Source organism: Ictidomys tridecemlineatus, chromosome 6 (assembly GCF_052094955.1).
Source record: "Ictidomys tridecemlineatus isolate mIctTri1 chromosome 6, mIctTri1.hap1, whole genome shotgun sequence".
Lineage (NCBI taxonomy): Eukaryota > Metazoa > Chordata > Mammalia > Rodentia > Sciuridae > Ictidomys > Ictidomys tridecemlineatus.
This window is the reverse complement of record NC_135482.1, coordinates 3,414,248-3,433,362: the sequence shown is the minus strand read 5'-3', so window position 1 is coordinate 3,433,362 and position 19,115 is coordinate 3,414,248. Positions and strand designations below refer to the sequence as shown.

The 19,115-nt window shown below is 58.6% G+C and overlaps 1 protein-coding gene across 3 annotated transcripts in view; it reads left to right on the top strand.

Annotated features, from left to right (window-relative positions):
- Positions 1-19,115, top strand: part of Fbln1 (fibulin 1) — a 71,542-nt gene that overhangs the window by 28,684 nt on the left and 23,743 nt on the right. For 2 of the 3 annotated variants that reach the window (XM_078052544.1, XM_078052546.1), the window contains exons 9-14: positions 126-269; positions 1,498-1,626; positions 2,346-2,471; positions 4,945-5,064; positions 6,096-6,227; positions 7,684-7,807. In XM_078052544.1, coding sequence (XP_077908670.1) covers positions 126-269; positions 1,498-1,626; positions 2,346-2,471; positions 4,945-5,064; positions 6,096-6,227; positions 7,684-7,807 — 775 coding nt within the window. Of the gene's footprint in view, positions 1-125; positions 270-1,497; positions 1,627-2,345; positions 2,472-4,944; positions 5,065-6,095; positions 6,228-7,683; positions 7,808-16,803; positions 17,259-19,115 lie in introns of those variants that run through there. The other variant, XM_078052545.1, reaches the window with a different exon arrangement.

Below are 19,115 nucleotides of genomic sequence, written 5' to 3'. Positions count from 1 at the left end.
AGGGACTGGAGCAGCATCTGTTTGTGGTTTGGGAGAGAGGCGGAAGGAGGGGCTTCTTCAGAGATCATTGCTGGGCTCCGGACGCCCTCCACGTGTGACCGTCCGTCTTCCTCTTCCCCACACAGATATCAATGAGTGTTTAAGTATCAGTGCCCCGTGCCCTGTCGGGCAGACGTGCATCAACACAGAGGGCTCTTACACGTGCCAGAAGAACGTGCCCAACTGTGGCCGGGGCTACCACCTCAACGAGGAGGGAACTCGCTGTGTCGGTTGGTACTGACTTTCCGTCTGCTCCCCGCCCGCTCCCTCCCCCTCTTTTCTACAAGGGGAGGAAGGCATTCCTGCCTGTCCTTCTATCCCACTGCCCATTCCCAGGCCCAGGCCTTTACTTGGCCTGGACTGCGGCTGTGGCATGCCAGCTCATCCCTGCCTCCAGCCCGGCTCCAATCTTCCCGACACTGTCATGCCTCCCTGTTCACAGCCCTTCAGCAGCTCCCCTTTGGTGACAAAGGACAGATGCTCACACAGATGCTTACAATTCAGTTCTCTGGGCTCCAACTTCATGAGCCTTGTAATTCAGATGAAATAGGTCTCGGCACGCCCCAGGAGACACAGGGTCCCTGGCCGGCCGTTTGCTCCTATTCCTCTGCCCACCTACTCCTTTGTCTTTGGCTGTGGGTGGTCAGCCATCCCAGACCCCTGCCAGGGAAGAGGGCCTTGTTCTCTCAGTGCCCTGTGCATCACTGGGCACTTCTTTTTTTTTTTTTTAATTGGTTGTTCAAAACATTACAATGCTCTTGACATCATATTTCATTCATTTGATTCAAGTGGGTTATGAACTCCCATTTTACCATGTGTACAGATTGCAGAATCCCATCGGTTACACATCCACATTTCTACATACTGCCGTACTCGTGTCTGTTGTATTTTGCTGCCTTTCCTATCCCCTTCCTTTACCCCCTCCCCTCCCCTCCCATCACCTCTCTCTACCCCATCCACTGTAATTCACTTATCTCCCTTGTTTTCTTCCCTTTCCCCTCACATCCTCTTATATGTAATTTTGCATTACAATGAGGGTCTCCTTCCATCTTCTGTGCAATTCCCCTTCTGTCTCCCTTTCCCTCCCACCTCTCGTCCCTGTTTAATGTTAATCTTCTTCTCATGCTCTTCCTCCCTGCTCTGTTCTTAGTTGCTCTCCTTATATCAAAGAAGACATTCGGCATTTGTTTTTAAGGGATTGGCTAGCTTCACTTAGCTTAATCTGCTCTAATGCCATCCATTTCCCTGCAAATGCCATGATTTTGTTATTTTTTTCACTGGGCACTTCTGCCTGCTGAGGCTCACTTGGGTCGGCCAGCGCAAGCTCCATGGCTGGGGCTGTGTGGGCCGCGCAGCAGCCCAGAGAGCAGAGTGGTGCTGCGTGTCAGGGTCCACTTGAGTGTGCCCCAGGCCTGGGGACCACTGAGGCCTTCCTCTGCATCTCTGCCTCCTTTGCAGACGTGGACGAGTGCTCACTCCCCTCCATACCCTGCGGCAAGGAGCACCACTGCGTGAACTCCCTCGGCAGCTTCCGCTGCGAGTGCAAGGCTGGTTACTATTTTGACGGCATCAGCAGGACGTGTGTGGGTACGTGGGTGTCCTTCCGGCCTCGGGGGGCCAGCCAGCTGCCACCACACAGGACACGGTCTCTGTTGGCTGGACTGACGCGCTGCCATCCTTCTCCCAAAGCCCCAAGTGCAGGCAGAGTGCCCAAGCCAAGGCCCCACCAGGATACCCATCTTAGCTCCCGGGCAGCCACCCCTCCGTGGGCCTCCTTCAGGGCCCTCGCACTGTGAGCTTGTCCCCACTGCAGGGTGGGTGTTCTGCTCCACCCCAACCCCCAGGTCCTGAGAGACTTAAGCCCAGGTCTGCAGGGGGCCGAAGTGCTAGTGATTTCCCAAGACTGAGCTCTGACCTGCAGGTGCCCCTGGCAGCAGGAACCAAAGATGACAAGGAGTGGGGTCAGTCCCCGCTCCCTCCCAACCAGGGTGCTCAGTGGGGGCTGGCAGGGGCTTCCCCGCCACATCCCCTTTGCCGGATCCCAGATCCCAGTGGACCCTCCCTAAGGGCATGGGGTGGAGAGCTGGTGGGAGGGCACTGTCCATATATGCCACCGTGTCAGGAGCACAGGGCTTGGCACAGGACGCCAGGGGGCTCTGGCCTTGCTGCTGTGCTGGGACAAGTCACTTTGCCTCTGTCATCAGAGCTGATGAAGCAGGTGGGCCGTGAACTGCCGCCATTAGCAGGAGGGTGAGGTGTGGCCCTCTGCTGGTGACGGTGCCCTGAGCTGCCCCCCTCTCTTCCAGACATCAACGAGTGCCAGCGCTACCCCGGGCGCCTGTGTGGCCACAAGTGTGAGAACACTCCCGGCTCCTACCACTGCAGCTGCTCCGTGGGCTTCCGGCTCTCGGTGGACGGCCGCTCCTGCGAAGGTGCGAATGGGCTTGGGCGTGGGCCAGCTCTGCCGCCTCCCACAGGGTCCCTGGAGCCTGGTTTGTGTTTCCCCACTAAATGGCTTGCAAGCCAGGAAGACACCTGTGAGGGGTTTGCTCCTTGGGGGACTCTCCCACCGGGTCCGGTTCTTCCAGGAACCTCCATTCTTGGAGGTTGTCGGGATGTGGCTGTGTGCACGGGATGTAGAGACCAAGGGCCCCTGTTGGTGACCTTGGGGACAACTGACCTCACAGGGGAAATGGGTTGACATGCCAAAGAGGAGCAAAAGCCAGACACCACGTAGAGACCCGGAACGGGTCATATTCAGACTGCCCACGAGGCCGATGGCGAAGCTTTTAAACAGTTTGGCACCAAGGGCAAGAGGGCCGGGTCCCACGGTGCCCTCTGGGATTGGCCAGCTGCCGCTGCTCGCCCAGTGGAGTGCAGACCCCAACACCACCCATAGACTGGAGGCAGGTCTTAGCTTCCTGAGGATGAGGGTCCATGGGAAAGGTTCCTGGGTCCTTGAACAGATGCTTCTGGGCCCTGGAAGGTCCGTGTCCAAGGGGCAGAGAGGATTTACGTTGCAGGGTTCTCTGAAGGGAAAGGCGGCACGGGGAGGTCGGGCCACGGCTGCTGCGTTTCGGCTGGAAGAGTACATTCCTCCAGCAACGTGGGCTTTCCCAGGCAGGGGCTTGGAAGGGGTGTGGGGTCTTCACTGTGGGGACACAGCCGTGCTCTGGTAGCAGCTGTGCCAAAATTGGCCAAGTCTGCTGAGGTGGGGCTGGCAGAGCCCCCGTGTTTGAGCACGTTTCTGCGTGCTCAGAAAACAGCGTCTCCTGCCTGCTGAGCTGTCTGCCCCGGTGCCAGGGCCTGGCCCGTGGTAGGTGCTCTAGAGGTGCCACATCTCATGCAGGGACTGGGAACGCTTTGGACGGGCCCTGCCAGTGCCTCACGGTGCCTGCCGTGCCCTGCTCTGCAGTGCAGTGACCCAGGGAGCAAGATTCTCTGGAGCATGGCAGGTTCAAAGTCTGAATTAAGGAGGCTCCCTGGCCGGGAAGTGGCTCTGGGGAGCACTTGCCGGGCACGCGTGAGGCCCTGGGCTCCATCTCCAGTGCTGCACAAAAAGAAAAAGGTGCCCTTTCCAATGACACGGCCCAAGGAGGGGGCTGGGCATCTTCCCCGGTACACGATTCTCACACTGCATCATGGGTGGTGTGATGGGTCTTGGGCTTCCCTGAGAGTTCTGGGATGTGTCCCCAGGAACCGGACCCAACCCCTGTGTGCATTGGAACACGGTTCCTGAGCCAGGCTTCTCTCAGGCCTGGGCTCCAATCCCAGTCCTGACGTTTGTGTGGCCTCGAGGAAGTAGCTCACATTTCTGGGTTGGCATCCTCCTCTGTGAACAGGGACAGTAGGACTGACCTGACTGTGGGGGTCTCCTGGGGGAAAGGAGTTGAATCATGTGATGAGCTCATCACCGGCACAGGACCAAGAGCTGGACGCGTGGAGACTGCTGTGTTGCCTCTGTGGCTGGCTCATGCTTCCCCTGGCCATTCCTAAGGCACTGGAGAGCAGACATCCACACCTTTGCTACGGGACAATACTATGGATGTGAGCAGGGCCCGCCAGCCTTGCCGAGCCGCCTCTCTAAGCATTTATAAAGCGCCTTGCCCAGGCATGGAGCAAGAACCCAGTTCCTGCACCAGGAAGCACGTCGAGGGTGCGGTGGGAAACCACCCTGGGCCCAGGTGGACAGGGGCGCCCCGAGGGCAGTGGGGGCTGCAGAGATGAAAGCCCGGGTGAGAGGCGAATGGCCATTCCCTCCTGCCCTGCCCCAAAGTCGCAGGAAGTCAACCTGAAAGGCACCTTCTGGGCCAGGGGTGGGCAGTGCTCCTCCCTCAGGTGACTGTTAGGCCGTCCTGGCCACAGTCTCTCTCGTCACCACCCCACTACTGCTGCAGCGGCCCAGAAACAGCCATTGGTCAGAGTAAGAGGAGGTGGCTGTGTTCCAGCGCATCTTCACCAAGCCCACAGTGGGCTGGGTGTCACCATGGCCACTGATCTCTGCTCTAGGCAGAGCGGACCAGGGAGCCATCAGCTGAGTGACGTTGGAGTATCAGTTTTGCCCCAGGGCCTGGGTCCCACGTGACATCATCTGTTTAGGATGACATCGGGGAGGCGAGGAGGAGCACAGGCTCAGGTTCCCACTGGAGACCCAGAGCAGATTCTGGTGCCTGATGGGGCCTGCCCTCAGGCCTGTCACCACTGTCCTGGGGCAGATGGCCTGACTGGGGCGTGGCAGAGGCTGGCAGGGGGCTTCTCTCCCCTTCTCCCTGTTCCTGTGGGCTGACCCCAGGCAGGCTGCTGGCCATGTGCCCGAGACCTGGCTTCTGTGTGGGGGGTGGAGAGGGGTCGGGAGGCAGCTGTGATGGCATGAGCGGTGACAGGGACCCGGGCCTGTCCTTTCAGATGTGAACGAGTGTCAGAGCAGTCCCTGCAGCCAGGAGTGCGCCAACGTCTACGGCTCTTACCAGTGCTACTGCCGGCGCGGCTACCAGCTCAGCGACGTGGACGGGGTCACCTGCGAAGGTGAGGGTGCCCCCGTGCTGGGGAGACTCCCGGCCTTCCCCCATCCACCGCGGCCCTTCCCCCCGGCCCTGGGAGGCTGCGTGCCTCGTTCCTCAACCTCCGTCTCAGGTTTCCTTGAGGACACTTCCCGGGTGGGGGGTGAGGGTGCAGGAGGCAGCAGACCCCTCCCCGTGGTGCTCTGATGCCCCTGCGGGTGTCACGGGTCCGTGTGCTGAGACCGTGAGCCGCAGGTCACAGGGCTTGGTGGTGGCACCTGGCTGAGAGGTGAGGAGGGTCTCAGGGGCCACCACCCTCTTGGCAGCCCTCAGAAGACGGACAGCCCTTAGAGTCCTGGCTCTGTCCCCCTCGTGGGGCCTGACAGTCTGCTCTGTCACAAGGGGCTGGTCCCCGTGCCAGGCTATTGGAGCATCGACCCAGACAAGGACTGGGCTGGAGGGCGACTGGCTCATTGCTCCAGGGCGAGCCTCCCTGACCCGAATTCTAAGCTCCCTGAGCACTCACCTGGTGCCCCGGGGAAAGGTCCACCTTGGCCTCGGGTGGTGGGCGTGGCCTGCAGGTGGTGGGCGTGGCCTGCAGGTGGTGGGCGTGGCCTGAAGGTGTGCTGGAGACCTGGTACAAACTCCTCTTGGGTGATGGGTGCAGCTGCACAGGTGACGCAAGTGAACCCGATGTTCAGACTTGGCCTCCGACCCCAAGGTGGCCCACTGTGTAATATGGAGGCACATCTGAAATGCTGGGGGCCCAAGCTTGTTGGCTGAGGGGAGCTCACTCTGTGTTTTCAGGGGAAGTGCTTCTGATTGTCCTCCTGCCTGCACACTGCACATTGGGAACTTGCCCTGGGATCTGAGGCATCCCCTCTCTGTGCCTCAGTTTCCCCTTCTGTCTGGATGGTCTCTGAGGCCACCCAGCCCTAGCACCCTGAGGCCTCTGTCCAGCTCACCCAGTGTGGCTCTCCTATGGAGCCCAGCCTGGCCCCTGGGGTTGGGGCCATGGCTGGGCCCGGGATGCTGAGAGTGGCTCTGCCCTTGCAGACATCGACGAGTGTGCCCTGCCCACCGGGGGCCACATCTGCTCCTACCGCTGCATCAACGTACCCGGAAGCTTCCAGTGCAGCTGCCCCACATCCGGCTACAGGCTGGCCCCCAACGGACGCAACTGCCAAGGTGAGCTGTGGGAGTGTCCTAGGACTGTGCTTGGGCTCTGTGACACCAGGGTGCCAAGGCCGGGCTGGAGGGCTGTCCTTCCCCAACCTGTGGGCCGTGGCACAGGCGGTGCCTTGGGAGGGCGTGTTCTGGGGTCCACCGGTTCCCTGGTCTCCTACACCTGGGCCCCCAGCACCTTCATCTTTGGGTCCTCAGCCCTGGAGGCTGGAAACCCGCAGTCCCTGCCCTGTAGCCTGGGGCTTCTGGTGCCACCTTTCACTGGGTCTCTGGACAAAACCTGGCTGTGGGCCAGGCCTGGGCCAAAACAGGTCTCAGAGGCCTCTGTCCCGAGGCGCTAGCTGTGGTCAGGTGTGTGCGGTGTCTGTGGACAGGTGGCTTTGAGGGTCTAGTGGGCCGGGCCAGCTCCAGCATGGGCCAATGGGGACTGGTGGGGCCCACTCTGTGCTCTGATCCGTTTCTGCGGGTGCTGGGCCCCCTGCATCCATGACCTTCCATTTGATGACTGAGAGGGGCTAAGCAAGCTCTCGTGAGTGTCTGGGCGTGTGTCCTGGCTTGTGCGTGGGCCCCCCAGCAATGGCCCCTGGAGCTGAGCCCAGCCCCTGGCCTGGTGTCTGGTCATGAAGATGACCCACCAAAGGGGGGCAGGAGCCCCACATTTCCCACAAGAAACTACTTAGAGCATCTAGGGTTGGATGGGATCCTTCGCTTTTATGACTCCTGGCCGGATGCTCCACTGCAGCCTGGGGTCCCCCCGGACACAGCAAAATTCCACTCCTGAGCTGATTGATCGGGGAAGTCGTTTTTGCCAGGCACTTGGCACCTTGTCGCAGATGCCTCCCAGGCTCTGTGACGTCCCTGAGCCCCAACATTCAGCTTCTCTGGGATAACAGGGGCTCCCTACCCCAGGGCCTCTCATGGTGGTGCCCCACAGCAGGAGTCCCAGCTGTCCCCTCCACCAGTCACACCCCCAGGACACAGGGCAGTCAGGGCCCCTAACCCCTTGCCTGGTGTCCTGTCTGTTCCCGGGCTGGTGGCCTGCCCCGTCCCTCCTAGGAGGTAACTCGCCCCATGTGAGGGGAGGGCATGCAGAGGGCTGGGTCAGTGCTGGACGCTGGCGCCCCGCTGCCTGGTTTGAGCTCAGCTCTGCCACTTACAGCAGGGTGACCTTGGGCAGCCCCAGGCTCTGCGAGCTCTCCCAAGCCAAGACGGCCACAGCACCGCTGCCCCGAGTTGTCCCCCTCCTATGCTCCCTCCGCCCAGGGGCCAAGAGCCTGAGCCAAAGCCCCCCAGGTGTCCCGTAGAAGAAGGAGCTGGTGCCAGGTGCTGCTGCAGCCGAGGGTGAGGGTGGTGTGATGCCCGTCCCGCCCTGGCTGGTGGGAGGCCTGGCACCTCCCTCTGGGGTGGGGACAGCTCCTCTGGCCTCTGCCTTGACCGTGCTGCCCGGGGTCTCCCGCAGACATTGACGAGTGTGTGACCGGCATCCACAACTGCTCCATCAACGAGACCTGCTTCAACATCCAGGGAGGCTTCCGCTGCCTGGCCTTCGAGTGCCCCGAGAACTACCGCCGCTCCGCAGACACGTAAGTCCCTGGGGCCTGCTGTCCTCTGTCTGTGTCGACCTCCTGGGGCCCCGCTCGTGGCCCAGGTGGGTGGTCAAGGAGCTGCCACCTCGGTGCCCTCCAGTGGGGACATGAGGATCAGCTGAATTCTGGTTCTTAGACCCCCAGTGGCGGGTGACACTGGTCTCAAGAGACCAAAGGGTCCTGGAGCCTGTGCACCGGGCCAGGCAGATCCTCAGCCCTCCGGCGTCCCGGGTGAGCCGTGGGCAACCTCTCTGGGCCTCTGTCTCCTCATTCGTAATGTGCAGATGCGGGAACAGGCCCTGAGGCAGTGGAGCTGGTGGCGATGACTGACAGTTGGAAGTCACGACCCAGTGTGACTTGCTGGGTGTTGTGATGGTGTGACCCCCTAAAAGCCAGAGTGGCAGGTGGGAACAGTGTGGAAGATTCTGCGTCCTAGACCTGGGGCTGTGTGGCCACGTGTCATTGTCAGCTCTCTCTATCCCTGGCCACCACGTGTCCATGGGGTGGGTCTCGAGGACCCCCAGGCTGGGGTTCTCGCCTGGACCACCATCACCCCTGATTTTACTCAGAGTGTCATTCAGAGTCATGAGCCTCAGGGAAGCTCCAGGCTGGGCCAGCCCGGGAGTGTGAGCTCCTGAGCCCTGTCTGCCCGGGGCGGGCGCTTGGCTAAGCACCTGGGCCCCCAGCACCTGGCTCCCAGTTGCGACCTCCTGACCCTGGGCCTGTCTTGGGCTCTTGGCCTGCACCTCTCCTGCTCCAGGGACAGTGTCTTCCTTTGACTATGCACAGGCCCCAGTGCCCTCCACGAGGCCTGGCTGTGCTGGTTTTTGGCCGTGGCCTGGGACTCCCCCAGCTGCTGTGCCGACCCAGCATGTGTTTTGTCACTTGAAAACACAGCCTCTTGTGTGCTTCCTGGGCCCTGCCAGGGGAAAGCCACTCCACCCGGGGTTTGCAAGCGGGTGGCATCCCAGAGCGTGTGGGCTACGTGGTAGCTGGCGGGCTGTGCGGTGGCTGGCGGGCTGTGCGGTGGCTGGTGGGCTGTGGCAGCGCTTCTCTGAGACGTTGAGAAGTCCGTGTGCGTCTTTCGAGGCTGTGCAGCCACTTCTCGTTGTGAGTTCACCGTGTCCCAGGCCTGTGTCAGCCTCTGAGTCTGAGGACTCAGGAAGGCCAGCCATGGCTGCAATGTGGACTTCCAACACACCCAGAGCCACCAAACCCAAAGAAGAGCAGGTGCCCAAGGGGTCATGGTGTCACCCAAGCTGAGGACAGGCAGGTTGGCCTCACTCACTGAGACTGTCTGCCAGGGGCAGAGTCACCCTGCACCCTGTTGGTGTGCACTGTGGAAACCACTGCTACCCTCGGTGCTGGGGGAAGCCATTGCTGTGGGGCTGGCTGTGTGCAGGCACTTGTGGGGCAGTGACCCACAGAAGCCCTGTCCCCTGCACTGGCTTCTAGGTGTGTGTGTGAAACACCAGTGCTTAGGCAGGTGCAGTGGTGCACACCTGTGATCCCAGAGACTCGGGAGGCTGGGCAGGAGGAGCACAGGCTTCAGGTCAGCCTTGGCGATTTGGCAAGGCCTGGGTCAAAATGAAAGGGCTGGGATGTGGCTCGGTGGTAGAGCACCCCGTTCAACCCCCAGTGCCAAAGTACCAAGACCAAGGCTCCAAGAGAGTGGGGGGCACTGAAGAGGGGCAGCCCCCACCTGGCCGGGGCAGCCTGGGTCGGCCAGCTGCCAGTGAAGGTCAGGGGAGCCCAGTCGGGTGGTGGGGAGCACAGGACATGCGTGCAGTGAATCAGGTGTTTAGCCAGAGAGCTGGGCGGTTTCCACCCAGGGCAGGTTGGCAGCCAGGGCCTCTGCCATTCTCTCTAGAAAGGGCGGGGATTGAGCCCCACCCCCACCCCCGTAAAGATGGGAGGGGGAGGAGGATGCTCAGTGACTGTCATCTTATTACCACCTGCGCCACCCAGTGGCCTGCTCAGAGGCTGGGGAGAAAGATGGAGCTGGGAAAGGTGGGGGACCCGGGGCTGCTCCCCTCCCTGGCAAGGACTGGAGCTGGGGGCGTGCTGGGTGCCTTCTGGAAAGATCTTAGCTTCAGAGTGCGCTTCACTGAGCTCAGCCACTTCCAGGTCAGCTGGCCTGGGCAGGTCCCTGGGCTCCTGGGGACCTACCAGATGCTGTGGTGGGGTCCTCTTCCAGGTTGCCCTAGGTGACCCATGATTGTGGGGAAGGGCCTCCCTCTGCTTGTTCACTGGCCCTAGTGGGGTGCAGGTGAGCACCCCTGCATCGACCCCCGCCAGCAGTGCTGGGTGAAGGGAAGGCGAGTCTTCAGTGGCCTTCCTCTGGCATCCAGGTCTGTGCGGGCACCTGGGAGGACAGTGACCCACGGAGACCCCATTCCCTGCACTGTAGGCGCGTGTGCAGAACATCAGCACCGGGGCAGGTGCGGGGGCGCACGCCTCTCCTCCCAGAGACTCGGACTGGGACTGGTGTCCAGGTCTGAGGGGCTGCGTGGAGAGGGCAGGCCCTGGGCTGGGACACAGCGGGGTGAGCTTCCACCTCAGCCTCTCTGGTCCTGACCCTCCAAGTGCTGTGGTCTTGGGTCAGTCTCTGGGCCACGTGGGGCCCTTTCTGTCTCTGCAACGTGGCCTCAAGCTTGCCTGCTGGTCAGAGTCGGGGATCATAGGTAATGAGCCCCCAGGGGGTGCTCGAGAAGGGGAGGCAGGGAGGGGAGAGTGAGCACCCCTGTGTTTTCCTCGGGGTACCCCAAGTAAGGGGACAGAGGCCCTTTCAAGTAAAACTGGCTTCCGCTCTGCTGCGGCCCCTCTGGGTGACGGGCTGCACTAAGGTCCCTCAGCTCTCAGCCGGGGAGACCGGACACTGGCGCGTGGGGCCCTGTGGTGTGGGGCCATCCCTGCCACACACATGGGCATGTCTGGTTAGGGTTTTCTCCTCTGCTGGCCCCTGTCGTGGAGTTATAGGCCAGGGGGGACCCCAGTGCTGGGTGTGGAAGTCAGGACCCGCCTGGATGCCCCATTCGTGCCATAGGAGGCTGTGACCTGCTTGCCACCCCACTGGTCCCCTTTGGGACCATGGAGTGCAGTGTGAGCTGTGGTGACCAGTCACTGACGTGAAGGAGCATTCTTGGCCCCCAGGGTCCACTGTGCGAGACGTGAGCTGTGGTCCTGTCCAGCCTTCCCCCAGAGCTGCTACCCCTCAGGCTGGGGGGCTTCACCTCTTGGCCCCTTTTCTTCCTCATCTAAAAGCCAAGGCTGGTAAAGGACTTATGTGACCCTTAGAAAGCAACTTTTAAATCTGAACGGGCCTCACTTAGAGGGGGCCAGTGGTTGACTTCCCGCAGTGGAAGCTCAGCATGGGCGGCTCCTTGGGGGGCCTCCGTGGGAGATGTGAGCACAGGTCTCTCTCCCTCTGTCTCCCTCTCTCTGGGTCTCAGCCCTCTGGTCACACACCACAGAGGTTGCCTGGTGGACCCGTCCAGGGTGTCAGGTCCTGCACAGTGCCCGCGAGAGGGGTTCCAAGCTGCCCCAGAGCCTTCCATGGGGAATGTTCCCCGTGCCCTTGGTGGTTGTGAAAGCCTAGGCAGGGCCTTGGGGCCTCTGGTGCCGTGTCCGGGGGAGGGGAGCCAGTGAGCAGCTCAGGCCTGGGGTGGACGGAGGCAGGCAGAGCCCTCCATGGCCCCTCTGCCCTGGACAGATCCTGAGAAGCATGTAAGTGCAGGGAAACGTCAGCAGGGCTGGCCACTGGCATCAGACAGGCTGGGGTCGCTGGACGGCTGGCTGCCCCTGGAGGAGGAAGGGCCTGGAGAGCTTTAGTCTCGGTCTGCGGTGGCGTTCTGGACTTTCCATAGAACTTGGGATGCCGCGATCAAATGCGCTGAACTGGAAAGCGGAGTGCATCGCCCCCTAATGCCCAGTGTGACCAGGATTCGTGGTAGGCCAAGGGAGACTAGAAACTAGAAGCCTGGCCCCAGAGCTTGGCAGGGCTCCCTTACAGATTCTGTGACAATGGCCTGTCCCCAGTCTGGGCACACTGGCCAAACAAGGTTTTAGGGCCATTCCGAGTGTGACAGGCGGGCAGCTTGCCAGATGTGGTAGTTATGATTTGGGGGCTTTTTCAGTAAGTTTGTGCCAAAGCATAACAGTGCCCTGAGGTTGGAACTGACCAGGAAAATCAAGGGCAAGATATCTGTGAGCATTTGCGAAGCCCATGACCGGCTGGCCCTGGGTTGGGCGCAGGAGATAAAGCTGAGAGCCTCCAAGGAGCCAGCCCAGAAACACCTCGTGGAGGAAGGGCTCTGGTGGCCTGGTGAACGGCAGGGGCCGGGTGTGGGCAACCTGGGAGAGGGAGTGTCCAGCTCTCTGGTGAGCGATGGGCAAGGGAGCGGCACCAGGGCGGTGTGCCCTCCTCGCGTCTCTTACCTCCCACGCGCCTTGTTAATGCTTCCTTCTGGCAACCCCAAACCCCATCCTTGGTCAGTGGAGGAAACCTGCGACAAGTGAGAAAGAGGCCATCTCACCATGGGGACTCTAGTGCCCCCTGCTGACCATCCAGGCCATGCCTGAAGGAGCTGGGGTGGGCGCCGGGTGCAGTGAGTGCGTGTGTTTGTAAAGGTGTCGAGAGGACATGGCTAAGTTTGAAACTCAAAATTGCCACTTATCACAGACCATGGGGGCTGGACAAGAACATCTTCATGGAACTTTGTCTTCCCACTGGTAGACTTGGGAGGCCGAGAAGAGAGCTAGCGCGAGGAAGGCCTGGTGTGCCCAGCACGCTCCTGACCCCTTAGGGAAGCACCTTGGCCAGGCTCCACCACCCTTCCCGTTCCTAGCTCCTCCCAAGCTCTGTCCCTGCGCTCTCTCAGGTCACGTGGAGCACTCCCATTCTGTGTGGACCTGGGCGTCTCCAAGGGTGGCTGCCCCTCAGCAGTGCCTTACCAGCTTCCTTTCCTACCTCTGGATCTGTTTTGCTTCTTCCCATGCAGAATTCCTCTCTCCAGTGTCCCTAATCCCCACGTGTCCAGTGCCATGGGGTTCATTCCCAGGGCCGTCCTTTCTCAGAGCCAGAGTGGTAAATAGCCAAGTAAAGCAAAGGCTGTCTGCACTGATACAGCCTGGAAACAGGAGGTAAGCAGAGACCCCCTCACAGTAGGTGCCAAGTGACCCGATGAGGCCCAATGACTTGAAAAGCCAAAAGGGAGATGTGATGAAAGCCAGGAGAGAGGAAGCCTCTGAATGGAGAATCCAAATACAGTCAAGAGGGCAGAACGTTCTGGGAAGTGCTCAGTCAAGTGCCATCGGGCTCCACCCCATGGCTCTGCTTCCTAATTTCTGGTCAGACTGCCTTCTGAGTGTGAGGAGCCTAGAGTGTGGGACCCAGAAGATAGTTCCTGTCACCATCACATCACAGGAATATAGCATCTATGATCATCCTTCTATAGGAAGCTAGATCCTGTCTCCATCCTGTCACAGGAAGTTCAGACCTGTCTCCATCCTGTCACAGGAAGTTAGGACTTGTCTACATTCTACCACAGGAAGTTAGGACCTGTCTCCATCCTGCCACAGGAAGTTAGGACTTGTATACATTCTACCACAGGAAGTCAGGACCTGTCTCCATCCTGCCACAGGAAGTTAGGACCTGTCTACATTCTACCACAGGAAGTCAGGACCTGTCTCCATCCTGCCACAGGAAGTTAGGACCTGTCTACATTCTACCACAGGAAGTCAGGACCTGTCTCCGTCCTGTCACAGGAAGTTAGGACCTGTCTACATTCTACCACAGGAAGTCAGGACCTGTCTCCATCTTGTCACAGGAAGTTAGGACCTGTCTACATTCTACCACAGGAAGTCAGGACCTGTCTCCATCCTGCCACAGGAAGTCAGGACCTGTCTCCATCTTGTCACAGGAAGTCAGGACCTGTCTCCATCCTGCCACAGGAAGTTAGGACTTGTCTACATTCTACCACAGGAAGTCAGGACCTGTCTCCATCCTGCCACAGGAAGTTAGGACCTGTCTACATTCTACCACAGGAAGTCAGGACCTGTCTCCATCCTGCCACAGGAAGTTAGGACCTGTCTCCATCCTGCCACAGGAAGTCAGGACCTGTCTCCATCTTGTCACAGGAAGTTAGGACTTGTCTACATTCTACCACAGGAAGTCAGGACCTGTCTCCATCCTGCCACAGGAAGTTAGGACCTGTCTACATTCTACCACAGGAAGTCAGGACCTGTCTCCGTCCTGTCACAGGAAGTTAGGACCTGTCTACATTCTACCACAGGAAGTCAGGACCTATCTCCATCCTGTCACAGGAAGTTAGGACCTGTCTACATTCTACCACAGGAAGTCAGGACCTGTCTCCATCTTGTCACAGGAAGTTAGGACTTGTCTACATTCTACCACAGGAAGTCAGGACCTGTCTCCATCTTGTCACAGGAAGTTAGGACCTGTCTACATTCTACCACAGGAAGTCAGGACCTGTCTCCATCTTGTCACAGGAAATTAGGACCTGTCTACATTCTACCCCAGGAAGTCAGGACCTGTCTCCGTCCTGTCACAGGAAGTTAGGACCTGTCTACATTCTACCACAGGAAGTCAGGACCTGTCTCCGTCTTGTCACAGGAAGTTAGGACCTGTCTACATTCTACCACAGGAAGTCAGGACCTATCTCCATCCTGTCACAGGAAGTTAGGACCTGTCTACATTCTACCACAGGAAGTCAGGACCTGTCTCCATCTTGTCACAGGAAGTTAGGACCTGTCTACATTCTACCACAGGAAGTCAGGACCTGTCTCTATCTTGTCACTGGAAGTTAGGACCTGTCTACATTCTACCACAGGAAGTCAGGACCTGTCTCCATCTTGTCACAGGAAGTTAGGACCTGTCTACATTCTACCACAGGAAGTCAGGACCTGTCTCCATCTTGTCACAGGAAATTAGGACCTGTCTATATTCTACCACAGGAAGTCAGGACCTGTCTCCGTCCTGTCACAGGAAGTTAGGACCTGTCTACATTCTACCACAGGAAGTCAGGACCTGTCTCCATCTTGTCACAGGAAGTTAGGACCTGTCTACATTCTACCACAGGAAGTCAGGACCTGTCTCCATCTTGTCACAGGAAGTTAGGACCTGTCTACATTCTACCACAGGAAGTCAGGACCTGTCTCCATCTTGTCACAGGAAGTTAGGACTTGTCTACATTCTACCACAGGAAGTTAGGACCTGTCTCCATCTTGTCACAGGAAGTTAGGACCTGTCTACATTCTACCACAGGAAGTCAGGACCTGTCTCCATCTTGTCACAGGAAGTTAGGACCTGTCTACATTCTACCACAGGAAGTCAGGACCTGTCTCCATCTTGCCACAGGAAGTTAGGACCTGTCTACATTCTACCACAGGAAGTCAGGACCTGTCTCCATCTTGTCACAGGAAGTTAGGACCTGTCTACATTCTACCACAGGAAGTCAGGACCTGTCTCCATCTTGTCACAGGAAGTTAGGACCTGTCTACATTCTACCACAGGAAGTCAGGACCTGTCTCCATCTTGTCACAGGAAGTTAGGACTTGTCTACATTCTACCACAGGAAGTCAGGACCTGTCTCCATCTTGTCACAGGAAGTTAGGACCTGTCTACATTCTACCACAGGAAGTCAGGACCTGTCTCCATCCTGCCACAGGGAGTTGGACTTTTCTGTATCTTATCAAAGGGAGATAAGAATTGTACTGCCATAGAAAGTTAGGACCTGTCTTAGAAAATTAGGACCTATCTCCATATAATTAAAAGAAGTCGGAATCTGTATCCATCATGCCATAGGAAGTTAAGAACTATCTCCATTTTGCCATAGGAAATTAAGACCTGTCTCCATCTTGTCACAGGAAGTAAGGGCTTGTCTGCATGGTGTCACAGGAAGTTAGGACCTGTCGCCATCCAGCCACAGGGAGTCACAACTCTTGTCATAGGATTTGTCATTGGACAAGACACCATTATGTCACAGGAAGTTAGGATTGATCTCCATATAGTTACAGGAAGTCAGGAACTCTCTCCATCCTGCCATAGGAAGTTAAGATCTGTATTCGTCTTGTCACAGGAAGTTAATACCTCTCTTCATCTCATCACAGGAAGTGAGGACCTGTCTCCATGTTTTTAAAGAAACTTAGGACCTGTCTCCATCCTGTCATAGGAAGTTGGGACCTGTCTCCATCCTATCACAGAAAGTTAGGACCTGTCCCCATCATGTCACAGACAGTGCCTGTCTCTATCCTTTCACAAGAAATGATTACCTCCATTCTGATCCTGAGCTGGTTGTGTGGACCAAAACAGGGAACTGGACCTGGAACCCACAGCTTAGTGACAAGGAATAGAGAGCTGACCTGGCTGCAGGCACACAGATGTGGCTCCCTTCCTCACTCTGTGACCTTGGGAAGGCACTTTCTCTCTGAACCTCAGTTTCCTCTTCTGAAAAGTGGCACTCAGGTCACCATCATGAGCACTTATAGTGGTGGCCAGACTCGAGAGTGCCCAAGGAATGGCCCAGCACGTGATAAATGGCAGCAGCCCTGCCTGCTAGCAGTGGGACAATGTCTTCTGGGGTCTTCTCAGACCCACTCAAGAGACTGTGTGGCCTTGGCCACTGTCTGGGCGAGGGGCCAGGAGCCTGGAAGACACTCAGGTCAGGGCGTGCCTGCTGAGCGCTCCCAGATGGGGCTCTGCTGTGAGAAGGGGACACACTGCATCCTGGGCACAGCCTTTGACCCCAGCCACCAACACCCGCTGTGGGTGTTGAAAGAGGCTGGTGCCCGAGTCAGCAGCCCAGAGGTCCCCGCGCCTCCCCCAGGTGAGTGAGGGTGCTCTTGGCATTGGCCACAGGGGCCAGAGGGGCGGCGGGAGCCCCGCCCAGCGAGCCCCTGCTTGCCCACTCTGTTGTCCCCTGCTTGCTGAGTTTGCCCTAACCCTCTTGTCTCTCTGCCCACTTGTCTTGCAGCCGCTGCGAGCGCTTGCCTTGCCATGAGAACCAGGAGTGCCCCAAGCTGCCTCTGAGAATAACCTACTACCACCTCTCTTTCCCCACCAACATCCAAGTGCCCGCGGTGGTTTTCCGCATGGGCCCCTCCAGTGCCGTCCCCGGGGACAGCATGCAGCTGGCCATCACCAGCGGCAATGAGGAGGGCTTTTTCACCACCCGGAAGGTGAGCCACCACAGTGGGGTGGTGGCCCTCACCAAGCCTGTCCCTGAGCCCAGGGACTTGCTCCTGACCGTCAAGATGGACCTCCATCGCCACGGCACCGTCAGCTCCTTTGTGGCCAAGCTTTTCATCTTTGTGTCTGCAGAGCTCTGAGCACTTGCTTCGGCCGGCCGCGGGGTCTCCCTCTTGTCGCTTTCCTCGCCCTCCCTCGGGACCCTAATAAAGTCTCGGCGCCCGCCCGTCCTGCACAGCGTGCCTGCGTGCCTTGGTGTTCTTTGGTGTTGGGTTCCTGTGCTTTTCATCCCCCAGGGCGAGCCGAGCCCTCCCCGGTGCCTGGTGTCCACAGGGGCTTTCCACCGGGACGTGTGCCTGAGGGTCCTGTCCTCAGAGCTCACCGGGTGTCCTACCAGGGACCCGGCGAGGGGAGGAGGCCAGGGTGGGGGCTTCAGATGAGCCCACAGGGTAAAGTGGTGATGAGAAGCCCTCAGAGATTAGCGAGCTTGGTCCGTTTTTCAAATATGGAGACTGAGGCCCCAAGATGGGCGACATGGCCTCTCGCAGCCAAGCCCCGACAGGGAACTAGGACTCCTGGCCCCTGCCTGGTTCCTTGCTGTATCACTCAGCATTGAGCATTTAACAGAGAGAAGAAAGCTCTAGACTGAAACCTCCTTTCTGAACCCTGGTGCGTCTTGGACAAGCCTCTTGCCCACGTGGGGTCAGTTGGCTCCGTCCTCCGAGCACCCTGTGCTGTGCCAGGAGGAGACAAGGACAGCACAGTGAGTGCCGGGCTCCTGGGACCACTGGTGTGCATAGGCTCCTTCAGGCCCTTTGGCTCCAGGCCTGCCAGGCCTCTATCACCCCCCGCCCAGATGCTCAGAGAGGGCATGTGACTTTCCCAAGATCACACAGCTGTATCCAAACCCCAGTCACTGACTCCACAGCTCTGCTCTTGCAGTCTGTCTTAGTACCTCCACTGTGGGCCACGATTACAGCCAAGCCACCTCCGCTGGGTGCCAGCTCCATTCAACTCTGTGGCTCATTCTCTGCTCAGCAACTAGAAGGATCTTTTAAGCTTTCACCCAGACTCTTCCCACCTTCCTTTGTGCCTTTCAAGCCTGTGCATAATTTTGACCTTGCATACTGACTCCAGCCTGACCTTGGCTTGTTTTCTACTTGCTTGTTTCCTTCAGTCCATACTGCAAGTTCTTTGCTGCCTCAGGCCCTTTGCATTTTAAACCCATTGGTTGAACTTCAGCTTAAGTGTGTCTTCCTCTGAGAGGCTGTAGTAGTCTGTTTTTTATTATGATAACAAAATACCTGAGACTGGATAACTTTATAAAGAAAAGAGGTTCTAGAAGCGCAAGGTCCATGGGCCCCACCTGTGATGGCCTTCTTGCTGGCAGTCTGAATCCAGCACGGAGCATCACCTGGCAGGAGTCAGGGAGCATGCCCTGCGTCTGTGTCTCTCTTCTGGTGTCTCTCCCTCTTATAAAGCCTCTGGGACTCAATCGTGGGCTTCTCCCTAATGAGCTTATCTCATCCTAATCACCTCCCAGACGCCCACCTCTAAATACTGCAGTTGAATTCAGTTTCCACCTTCTTAATTTTCAGTAGGGTTAAATTCCAACCCCTGAAGCCTGGGGGACCTCAGACCAGCCCAGACCACGGCAGAGGCCTCCCAGCGCCGGGGTGTGTCCTCTCAGGCTTTCTCTGTTGCTGGCTTCCCGATGCCACTAACGGATGGCAATCCTGTTACCCACGTTTTTCAAACTTGCCTTCCCCACCCTCCGGAAGGCTCCATGAAGACAGTACCCAGGTCCCTCTCATTCAGCAACTGTTCCCAGCTCTGGGAAGCTGCCTAGCACAGGCGGGTGCTCTGTCCGTGTCCACTGCTGTGTCCATGGGGACAACGGGACTCTCCGCCGACATGGCCGACCTGTCTAGTGTTTCCAAGCAGGAAGCCCAGGGGCCAGCAGGAGGGCTCGGTGGAGCTGAGCAAAGGATGCTGCAGGGTCCTGAGGTCCTCCCGAGGTCCTCCCTGCAATTGCCGTGAAGGGGTAAGGCGCCCCCCTGGCAGCCTCGCGGGAGGACAGGGCGCACCGACTCCCCG